We start from the raw sequence: 12,252 nt of genomic DNA, 5'->3' as shown, positions 1-12,252 counted from the left end.
AAGGTCCAAACGGTATAGTACTTTTGATGACTATAATAAGAATTTTTAAGTAAAAAATGTGGGATCTTAGAATATCAGTTGAGAAATAAAATTTGCTGTCAGACCCTGGATTCAAGAGTCTTAGCTCCACAGAGCATTTTGCTAGACTCAGCTGGGAACAGTGTGCACAAGGTCTGATTTTAATTTGAGTAGAATTTCCATGAATAACAAAGTCTAATTAAGACATCCATTAAAAGTCCTTAACGTTAATTCAGTGTGGAAAATCTTAGAGTTCCATTGGATTTTTTTTTTAACTGATGTCTTAATTAGGCACTGTTAGGGGAAAAATTATGCAAATTAAAATCAGGCCCTTAGTGTTACGCATTTCTTTAATTATTCAGTGCTTGTTTTAGGTATATTTCCATTTCTTTATAAGTTAAGAGGGCATATTAGGTGATAATCTGCCTTATTGTTCTGCTTTTCTTCCTATTTTTAAGGTAAAGATTGAGCTTCTGAGAGAAGCATCTTACTTTCATCTAAATCAAAAAAAAAAAAAAAAAAAATCCCCTCTCAGGATTTTGTATAATAGGAGCGACTACGTCTAGGCAGGGTGATCCTTTCCCAGTGTGGTTCAACTTTATCTTCAGATAAAATGTCTCTCTTTTCCTTTCTATGCTATGGAAGTTCATCTAACAGCCTTAAAAGAGAAGCTTTATAGTATAGCTTCATCTGAACCAGTAGAAAGCCCAAAAGGAATAACCCTTCCATTCTTCCGGACCCTGAATTCCAGAAAATTTGTCTGTTGGGCTTGGGACCGACTTGTTTCTTTGTCAGTTTTATTCTTTTTAAATGAGAGAAATGTCTGTTGGTTCATGTCAATGCCATTCCAGTAGACAAAGCTCGCAGAATGAGTGAGGTTATATCACATCCTGGGGCAGCATTTTCTTGGCATTATTGTCGTTCTTCTGTCCTGTGTTCTCAGGTAGGTCCTATGGAACTGTTTCGGTGAACACAGTATAGAGAAATGCTTTTTACTACCGAATGTACCACCAATGATAAAATGAGATCGCTCTTCTTTCTTGAAGAAGATACATACAACGGTCTTTTGCAGCATTCTGATCACCAGAATCCGATGGTCTGCTTTAGAAAAAACTACTTTTTCTACTTGAAAGGAAAAGGCATCTTTCTAGTAAACTGCAGAATAGTTTTCATGGGCACATCATAATTCCTTTGATTTTTAACTCCCAACTCAAAACCAGTTAATTTGCATTTCAAAAGAGGACTCTTGACATTTACCTGTTTAGCTCTAAGCTGGGGCGAGGGGGCGGGGGGGGGGGGGGGGGGGGGGGGGGGTTGTTGCTGAGGGCTTGTTCACCTGTGGTCCACTATCCCTTCCCAAATTTCCTCCAGCCCTTTACTGATTTTGATTACCAAGTCTAGCCACTGAGATGCCTCATCCTCCCCACAGCAATTTGGAGATTAATTGCATTGCTGCTGCACCGATTAGCTTGAGACAGCCATGCTATTCAGTGGATTATTTTAAATAAAATTAGTCTAAAGATACAACTCTCATAGGTTTCCGTAGGGGGGAAGCTCTGGTCAATTTTCCTGACATAAAGTTAAATACTTAAAATTACTCATGATGAATAGGCAGGATATTCAAGAAGTCCATTTTCTTTATAGAATAAGTAATGTGGCCTCTGAGGAACCCAACCAAAGACTTAGTTCATGTCTGTAAGTTACAGTATTTAAGTGTTATTAGCTGTTCATCTTTTTGTTTAAAGAAATGACTCCTGGTAATTTATGGACAGGTACTTAGATAAATATTCTGCTTCATTGCATTCTTTGCCTTTAACAGTACTGACTAGATAGGCTAAATATTTATGGAGAATACTTTCATGGCGAGTTGGGATAAGCACCATACAGTGGAGAAATCCAACAGGAAGGGTAATCAAGAATAGTGTTCTCTGTCTAGAAAAAAGCATTCCAGTATTTTTTTTTTTTCCAAGCAGTGTACCCTTAGGATTTTGTCTCCTACCACAGACACTATTTTCATACGTGGGGCTAAAACTCGGATATTAATATCTTTTCTGTCATTGCCGTGGGGATTCTCTCAGTTGCTCCCCACAAGTGTCAACAATAATGTTTTGTGTAACTCTCCATGCCCGGCCATGGGGGAGGAACTTAAGTAACAAAGTAACAAAGTATATTTGATTGCCCCTCTGCTTTACTTTAGCACATTTTAATTGACTTTGGAAATCTTTTATTTGAAGCTGTAAAGTCAGACCAAGTCCATCATTGGCTATCATTGTGTGGATCTGAAATTTTAAATGCTTTAAATATCATTCTGTCTGCTCGTCTGAGTAGATCAGCAAAAGGGAAGTAGAAATCCTGGAATTTAAACGGTTTGGTATGTGTGTCCCTGCATCCTTGCGTGTGATGGAAGACTAGAGTTTCTGAATGCAGATTGACTAGAAATGATGGAAACCATTGAGTTTGATGTGTTCGACTCCTTGATACCCCATCTTCTTTGTGTCAATGACAGCATCACTGGGTGACAATTGTGTTCTGAAAGCCCAAACTGACTCACTGTAGAAAACGAAGAGCAGAGAAGAACGAGGCATGGCTCAAATTCTCCCTAGGTCAGGAAGAACTTACATTGTTGTCTTGAGCTGAGCATGTAAGTCTCCCCTTGAGTCTTCTGTGCTACCCAACGAAAGGATCAGTTCTGCCTGACTCTCAGGGGGGTTGTAAAGACAAACTCACCCATGCAAAGTGGTTCGAAGGTGAAGACTTTCTTTGAAATGCTGCTGCTTCTCTTTACCACTAACCGCTGGTTGGTCTCCGTGACTCAGACTTGAGAGGGCTTGGTGGCGTTCCCAGCAAGGATGCAGGGTTCCCGCGTCCAAGTGCGCTGAGTGGAGCTGTTGGACGAGACGACTGCCTTTTGGGTTGTTTCACCGGGCATTCTGTTTTTGTTTTGTAGCCTAACAGCAGTGGTCAAGTGGTAGGGAAAGTGCCTGGCCATTTCACACCTGTCTTGGCACCCTCTCCCCATCCCAGTGCAGTGCGACCTGTGACCCTGACCATGACAGATACTAAACCCATCACTACATCCACTGAAGGTGAGGCAGCTTCACCTACAGCAACCAGTAAGTATTTCTGTAGGAAATGAGAAATGTCCATCAAAGGCACCATTGGATACCTGATCCAAGGTGGAGAACAGGACAACTTTTTGGACCCGATGGAGATTTCTCATTTATGTGGAACTAGCAGGCATGTGTGTGGCCTGGCTATCACAAGCTCTCTCTTATCAAATTTCAGTCCATATATCATATTTGAAAAGGGAGAAGCTTATTCGTTTGAATAAACAGCTCTAACAAAAATGACAAGTCATGCCTGCTCGTTCAAGGTATACATTGAAAAAGACACCGAATAACATAATGTAGTGTTTGAGGTTTCTCGGTCACCCAGAGAGAGAGAGCAGATCATTGTTACTCATTGGAGCATTCTTATAGAAATCAGTGTCCTTCACAAGGCAGATTGAATCCATGCCTCTGGAAGATAATTGCATGTTTATATTACCGTAGGTTATGTCACTGCAAAAAACCAGTTAACATGATATTGGGTGCGAATGAGGACATTTGAAAGCTGAGTATTAGGTACATGTAAGCTACCTCCACTGTCATTGTGACTTTTTTTGTTTGTTTGTTTGTTTTGTTTATCATGGTACATCAGGTACTATGCTTTTTAACACGGCCATAACATTTTAAATGTCAGAGATTTAGCCAGTGAACTTGACATAGAACATACCAATAAACTAATGAATCCTTTGCTTCTTCATACAGAATACTCATCAATACAAAGAAAATTATTACCCAGTTTTTCGATTGGCTTCGTTCAAACTAATGGGCTTCCTAGAACTAGTACAGTGGAATAGAGAAAGTTCCAGTCAGGAGGAATTAGCCCACTCCTTGTCAATTATGCATTCCATATCTGAAATTCAGAGGTGTCATTTTCTTTCCTAGAACAAAAAAAAATTGACATGCTCTGTTCTAAGTAAAATTACAGAAACCCCACTGGCTCTCTCTTTCTCAGGTTTTGGAAAGATGTTTTCTATTTTTTTTTTTTTTTTTTTTGGTTGGGGGGTGGGTTCTGAAAACCTAGGAAGGAACACTACAAGAAAAAGGACAGTAGTTTGAGGGTACAGTGAATTCAGCATTTCTTTCTCAAAATTCATGAGACCCCATAGCCTAGTCAGTCCAGGTAGACTTATAATTCCCATCAATAATCATTAATTTTTCTAACTGGTCTGTTGGTAGAGGGTCCAGTGAGCACTTCCCTGAATGCACAGTCAAGGAAGACTAAAAATTCTTTTGTTCTAAAGATTAGCGATGTACAGTACAGCCACACAAATGCTTTTAAAAGTGGATGTGTTGGCATCTTTGAGCAAAGTCAGCAATTTAAATTAAGGCAAATAGAAACAAAGATTTTTTTTTTAAGTTTTTGAAAGACTGTCAAAGGATAAATGATCCAAACCAAGTTCTAGAAACTTCAGGTACCTACCCTTCTAGTGACATTAATAGATGACATTCAAGGGCAGATCAGACCCAAATGATCACAGCTCACTATGGGAGTGCTGTCAGCCTGCTTGCTGATGCATTATTCTTGTACTCACCTACAGGTTGGTCAAAAAGGGATCTGATTTGACTAATAAAATTGCAAAATATTCAGAAGGGATATATTGGTTGTGTGAAGATGGCTGTATCAGCCCATTTTCCACTCCTGCTTAAAAGAAATATAGTGAGTTTTTTTTCTTTCCTCTACACAGACTTGTAGCTCTAGCTCTCGAGACAGTGCTAATAATGAAAAATGGGTCATTGAACTGATAAGTCAATAAAATTAAAGAAAACACATAGATCAGGGAAACCTCTTTCTCATGTCTGAGAAGAGAAAAATACTGCAAGCTTGTTGCGACTCTCTAAGGGCAAGACCTTTCTCCAGCTGTCCATGCTGTCCATTGAATCCCAGAAGCCTGGACATTGAGTGGGGGCCCCTGGCTCTTCCGGCTGTCCTTGGATGGGCCCTTTATTCAGGAGTAATTAATAATGAATTGTGAGCACCTTCACTGTTTTAAAAAGTTAACCTACCAAAACCCTCAATGGATCTAATTCTGCAACCCTCCCAATGAACATGGCAGAATGAATATATTTGGTTAAAAAAAACCCCAAAACCTTTTAAAGGTTAATGTCTGGATTTCTTATCAATCTGATAGTGTTAAACCAAACATTTTAGCTTCCTTCAGACCTGAACCTGTAGATGTAACATGAGTGTTGAAAATGTAGTGCTTCTGTTTATTCCAGCACGGGGCAAGGAGAATGCTTTAGTGCTGGGAACTCCTTTCCTTGTGAAAACAAACAAATCTTTAGGAATAGGGAGATGTTTTCTTTGGAAAATTCACTGTGTACCAAAAAGCATCTCAACAAAAAGTACTTGCAGGGTGAGACTAAATAACTTTAAGAATATTCACCATTGGTCCTTAGTGCCTGGTGGCCAAGTATTTCAAAGGTGTCACCACCCCTTCCCTGGACCAGTCACAAGAAATTGACTTTTTGTGCTTATGGAAAAGAAAGAATTTTTTTTTCAAAAACATTTCTATCAAATCTAAGGTTATTTTCACACTAAATGAAATACTGACTTAATTCACTCTATATGATATAATAAGTAGAGAGGCTCCTCCCTCATGTTAGGAATATTAGATTTTCTCCTTAGGAAGATATGTTTCATTTTGTATCATCAAGCACATCTGCTAAAATCCCATTCATTACAAGCTTTCACTTTTTCCCAATAGACTTTCAGTCTTACACTTAGAATCACAGACTGTCATTGATGCTCCCATTATCAGACAACTACTATCTGGTGAAACAGGACATGTAGGAAAAGGACCCTTCTACTTAGCCTAAGTCCTTGGTTCTCCTGCCGGACTGTACCAGAGCATATAAGCGTGGGATGCCCACACCAGAGGCTGGGATGTGGTTAACTGGACAGATTTTTGGGGAGGGAAGTAAACAGGTTGAGTTGAGGTCAACCGCCATTTCTTTAATGTCACTTGGTGTTCACTCAGACGAAAGAATAGAGAAATAGAGACACTTTTTTTTTTTTTTTTTGGTTGCCTGTTCCACGTCCTGGGTTTTCTTTTACATGGACAGGGTGTTCATTCTGATAGTTCACAATTTTTATCTTTGTTTTTGTTCTTCCTTAATCAGCCTACACAGCCTCAGGCACATCTCAAGCCAATCGATATGTGGGACTAAGCCCAAGAGACCCATCCTTCCTACATCAGCAACAGGTGGGCAAGCTTCCCCCAGGTGTGACGGTGTAGCACGCTTTCGCATTGGTGCTCTCTCCATGCTGCCTCTCAGATCTGAACTCAGAACGGGGCTCCCGGGGCTTCTGGGAAAGAAACTGATCATTTCATTTTCCAGAATATTTTCTCATTTATCCTTTGTTTCTTGCCTCTCTAAATAGACTTGCTCAAATTGGCTCAAGACCTTTTCCATCTCTGTGACTATCCATAACATCCATGAGTAAACTGGGTCTCAGCCAGGGTATCTTCCTCAGTCTCATTGGCTATTGAGAACTTACTAGCCTTTAGCTTCCGAAGACAAAAAAAAAAATTGAAAACTGATTAAAAAGCCCATTAGGGTAGAAGCAGTACACAATTTGTGTTTTTTGAGCTCTTTCATATTTTCCAGATGTTTTACTCCTCATTTTGGACTTTTAGTCCAAGAGGATGAGTTATGAAGCTAAAATCTTGGGCGACACATCATTCCTGTTTTAATAGGTTTAAATTGGTTTACTGATTTCAGATGTGATAAAACACTTTTTTTTGTTCTGCTTTCTTACATCATTTATGTTTCAAGTAGCATTTTAAATTTCACATCTCATTAATGCTGTAAATTTAATGCAAATGAAGTGTTTACCCAAACTGTGAAAATATACAGCCAGGATTAATGGTGGCTTATAAACAAATTAGCCACAGTCAAAAGCATGGAACATACCAATACAGAAATCCCACGATTCTAGTTAAGGGATAACAGAAATAATTCTAAACACTTCAGAATTTAAATATATTTTATGATGCATATGTTTGCTGCTCTCAAACTCTGATAGCAGAGCGGTTCAAAATAAACAGCGTGCAAAATATTAAGTAGGGAAAAGTAGTCTATGAATAAGAAAGAGCTGGTATAACTAACTGGATCTTCGTTCGTAAGATCTATGGGCTTATGTTGCATCTGTCTGTTTTTACGTACATGGTCAGCCTGCGCAGGGACTCATCCCTGCTTCTTTTGTCCTGGACTTGCCCACCTAGCTTGTGTTGTGTCTTTCTTAGCCGTGCCTCGCGAGGAATTCCCAAGTCCTGCCCAGTTGCGGACCAAGGTAGCAGACCACGTAGATCAAAGGTCACCACATGTAGAGTTCAGAGAGAAATCCTAAAGACGATAGCTTATTCAAGATACTTGAGGCTGTGCCAGAGTTTTAAAAAGCAAAACAAAACAAAAGAGTAAGAACTAACTGAAAACATCTGTACACAGTTATGAAAAATACCAAATAATAATTAGTGGTTTTGCCCACCATTGGCTTTTCAACATAATTCTCTGGAATGTTGCTTTTTTTCACCTCTAAAATTGCTATAATATGAAATGTGTTATAATTATTATAATATGGTTCTATTTGACAAATGTATATGTTCACTGTATTTTCTAAAAACATAAGTAGGATTTATAGGTTCAGAGGCTTGCTCTTTTAAAAATCATTCCACATATTTTCAGAAATATTTTTACCATGGGATTTGCATTATTCTTTATGACACATCTCTACTTTCTAGTTAATTTTTAATTCATAGACACATGCCTCCATTATTTAAACCTTTAGCACCAAAAACATTAAGATTATACCCAGTTTCATGTATTTAGAAGCAGTCTTCCCCTCCTCCCATGCTAACCCATGGCAGCTTTAATATTCTTTTCATATCTGTCATTTATGACTCACGTTAGAGGCTCAGGGAATTATGATCACAAAAGTTCATCGTGCAGAAGTTACTTCTTTCACTTATCCCAAGGATAGATCAAGAAAACTTAGCAAGCCTCAGGAAAGTGTGAATCTTCAGGTAGATGGAGGTCGGAGCACATTTTAATTGGAAAAAAAATACATACACACACACACACACACACACACACATATACATACATATATATTCTGGAGCTACAGACTTTTCTCATCGAAGACCACCACTTCTTGTTTAAGTGGACAATGTCAAGTGAAGACCCGTTAACAATGTAAATAATATTTGTTTGGTCAAATTCAGTTGACATTTATGGAACATACTGTTATTTACCAGGCAAACGGATAATTTGCCCTGCGCATGATGGAAGACTTAGTGCTACTTTTTGAAACGAAGAAGCTCAATATGCCAAAGTTATAATGAGCTACAGTTTTGAGGCAGGCAGAAAACATGTGCGTGCATCTCATACTGTACATGAATATTACTGAAGTAAGGTTCCAGTTAAAAGATGATTACTTTTATGCTTCTAAATTTTAAAAGAACCATTGAGCTGAAGTTTTGGGCTTACTATCCAGGAACAGAGGGACAGGAATAGTTTAAGTGACTTCAGTAGAGTAAAGGTTATGCTTTCCCACAGCAGAAATGAGATTGATTTACTGTGTCCTTTCATTACTTTACAAAGATTTAAAAGAGACCACTCTTGTAACAGCAGGTTCTAAATGCATTTGGTTTAAAGCACTCAGTGATGAATGAAAAGGAAAATCAAGGGGTACATGAAATAAAGGTAATCAATCATTTTATATTAGCTAGGAGAAATTCAAAATTAGAAAGGCAATGGATTTAGTCTGAGAGAGTTCTTTTAAACATTCCCCATAGCCTTTAATATACATGACCCCTTAAGAATAAATATTGTCGCCAGGTACATTCTTCAGTTTATTGGCGGTTGCTTTATAAAGATTTATCCTTTTAGGTTATGAAAAGTATTGATGTGCAATGTGCAGTGCTATTTTTTCTCAGAAAAGAACTTTAATATAGCCTACATAAATTAGGGTTAACGATAAATTTAAAATTTTTGTATCATTCTATCTTATTAATAATCTTTCCACAAGATGACAATAAAGTAGACCTTTCAAAATAGTCACTTCTAATACACAAGGATACTGGCCTTCTTTGATTGAGATGGCCAATGTTAACATTAACCCTATGTTCCACTTGTAAGAGTAATATATCCGCATTGGCAAATTTGAATCCTAAAAGTATATGTTTTTATGCCCATCAACTTGGTACACATACAGCTGTTATTAGTAATTATACGTCTCTGTGCTCCTTGATAATGGTTATTACTGATTCTTATCGGTCATTAGCTGACTTGAAATACTAGATTTCTTCTGACACAGGAATTTCACCTGTCACTGCAACTATGATATCTCGTTTGAATCTAAAAAATAAAAAAATCCATAATCATGAAGAATAGGTCAAAAAGATTCATGTAAACCTGTTGATAATTTGCCATTAAAAACACACCTCTCTAACTGGTCATGATAATCAACTCATGCCGGCTGATTAGGACTTGAAATTTTTCCTTTATCCTCTACTACAATCTTGTGTGTTGTGTGGTTCAAGGTCTGGAACTAGACTGTCTGTGGGGTGATTGGCTTAGTTCATGCACTCACTGTTGGCTTGGGGAGATCTTAAAAGCAGATATCAGTTGGAACTCCATATTCTTCTTTAACTTTCCTGTTGGAAGATGGTGTGGTGGCTTGAGGAACTCCTGGGTCCTGCTTTGGGAAACTGAGCTCTGTAGTCTTTCCTGACTAAAAAAGAAATGTCTTTTTTATGATTCGGAACTTTTCACAAATGTCAAAGACCTCCTCTCTGAGTTAACCTCACAGAAGTTTAGCAGAACGCAGTGTTTTCCTTTCTTCGTACTACACGAGGGCACTGTGCACGTGCACCACGATAGGCAAGGGGGGAGGTACACGTCCCAAGTTTTGTCTCTCTGAGAAAATGGGAGCTCTATAGCAGAGTCTTGGATGTTGCTCTGTATTTGAAAATACAGAAATTATTCCGTAATCCAGTCTACCTATTTTAGCATAAATGGCGAATATGAGACAACTTACATGAATTAGCACCAGTTCCTTATCTGGTCAACTTCACCACAAATTTGTGAAGTCTCAGGCCTTCTTTCTTTGCTCTCATAGAAAGTTGCATGATCAAAGAGGGTCTAGTTACGTTGATTTTCACCCTTCTATTTGAGTGTAAGGTTGTAATAAAAATATAAATCTTTACTATTATTCATCAGCATAAAATATTAAAAAAATCTTACTGCAAGTTGGAAGTAAAAGTTTGTAGCTAAGAAGCTTCTCGTTTGGAAATAGAAGATTACTATTCAAACCAACTATTGAAAAGCATATAAGCTTTTGATACAGATTTGAGATTTCGATAAAATAAATGTGAGGTCCTTCTTGCCTTTCCAAAGGGAGACAACAAAGTCAAGTAAGCTCTAGTATGTAAGACGTAAGGCTTATTTTCATCATCTCTCAAAATTATAATCTCCTGACTATATACAGTACTTACTGTTAGCTCTAATGAATGCACGGCCTGATCAGCTCAGGTCCTTGCATTACGTACGCACACAACTGCATGGGTTTTATTGGTGCTTGAGCTTCAGCATGTTACGTCTCTTGCATGACTACTTAATGCTATTATTTCAATTTCAATTACTGGGCCACCTTATATTAAAATATTTTCAACACTTTCCTTGATAAAGTTTCACAACTCAAATTTGGAGGTACTTTTCGTTATAGTGGACATGTCTGTTACACCAGATGGCCTTCCTAAGACATTGCCTCTGTAGGATTTTTTATTTTATTGAGATAATTAATTGAAATTTCTTTACGATGTTTGTCCTGGCAAATGGCAAAGCCAAAGCTAGGTACATTGAGACCACTGGGAAGAGGTAGTCTTTTATTAGAGGCAAGCAATTGAAAGGACACAAGTGGACGATCAACAAGCCCTTCAATAAAGTCAGGAAGCAGCCTATCAACACTCGGGCTGTTCTTATTGTGTCTGTTATCATAATTGACAGCTTGACGTAAAACCCTATCACATGACTTCTGGGTAGGTATGTAAATGGATAAGAGGTCACTCTTCACATATGCTAGCTGGAGAGGAAACACATTTAAAGGAAGTTTCAGTCAAAATAATGGCATGCAAATGTTTAGCTTTTTGGCTAGTTCTTAAGTTTAAAAAAAAACTTTCCAGGGTCTGTTTTATCATTCATTTATTTATTCACTTACTGTGAGTAGTTATCAAAGGCTAATATCCACACTTGATCTTAGCCAAAAGCCCGAGAAGGGACCAATTGCTAATATCCAGATAAACCATTCTAATTACTGTAAAAATAAAGTTATGTTTGCTGTAACCTTAAATTCAATCGACAAAATCACAAGGGAAAAATTATCTTCTTCGCTGAAAATATTTACTTTAAAAGATCTAAGTTGAATCAGGGAAGTAGAGGAAATTCTGAAGGTTATAATTACAGCCATTTTAGCCTTAAATATTTTTGGGCTGCATATGAAGAACAAGGTAGGAAAAGAACAGTGATAGGCAATCTAGTGTCTTGGGTGAGAACCAGGGATTAGGAGTTTGCAAGTGTGGTTTCAATGTTGACACAAACAGGGCATGTCTGACCTTGGACAAGTCCATAAACTTTGCTCTCCTGTATCTTTATCTTGGAAAGGAAAATGTAGAGGTTGAATTACGCAATCTCTGAGTTCCCTTGAAACTTTAAATTTTACAAGTTAAAGTAGTCTCCATCTAAAAAAGCCTTTCATTTTCTGATACTTAATGACTCATGGTCAGCTATGTTTACTTTGTTCATGGGCTATGCATACCCATTTAAAGTAATTCTACTGTACTAATTCAATTAAATATCAAGAAGCATGAATTTCAGAAACTGACATTAGAACTTAAGGTCCCAGGATGATTTTGAATATCTTTTTTTTTTTTAAAATATGTTATATGTCTTACATATAACAGTTTCATTCTGAACATTTTGCTTGTTCAGTCGGGCTACACCTTATTCATTCAGAGGCCATTTTATTTGCTCCATGGTGAATAACTAATAATCGCAATAAAATAAAATTCCACTAACCTAAGAGTTAGAGGAGAGTTTGGATATTGGCGTGTTGATCTTTTTAAGCACC

At 37.8% G+C, this 12,252-nt stretch overlaps 1 protein-coding gene across 7 annotated transcripts in view; it reads left to right on the top strand.

The window, feature by feature from the left end:
- Nucleotides 1-12,252, top strand: part of NFIB (nuclear factor I B) — a 233,567-nt gene that overhangs the window by 196,386 nt on the left and 24,929 nt on the right. For 3 of the 7 annotated variants that reach the window (XM_047701107.1, XM_047701109.1, XM_047701106.1), the window contains exons 9-10: nucleotides 2,966-3,131; nucleotides 6,246-6,328. The exons of 2 other annotated variants lie outside the window; for them this stretch is intronic. In XM_047701107.1, coding sequence (XP_047557063.1) covers nucleotides 2,966-3,131; nucleotides 6,246-6,328 — 249 coding nt within the window. The remainder of the gene's footprint in view (nucleotides 1-2,965; nucleotides 3,132-6,245; nucleotides 6,329-12,252) is intronic. 2 more of the 7 variants (XM_047701111.1, XM_047701108.1) reach the window with 1 other exon arrangement.

This window comes from Lutra lutra, chromosome 13, assembly GCF_902655055.1.
Source record: "Lutra lutra chromosome 13, mLutLut1.2, whole genome shotgun sequence".
Classification (NCBI taxonomy): Eukaryota; Metazoa; Chordata; class Mammalia; order Carnivora; family Mustelidae; genus Lutra; species Lutra lutra.
This window is presented reverse-complemented; position numbering and strand designations above follow the sequence as displayed.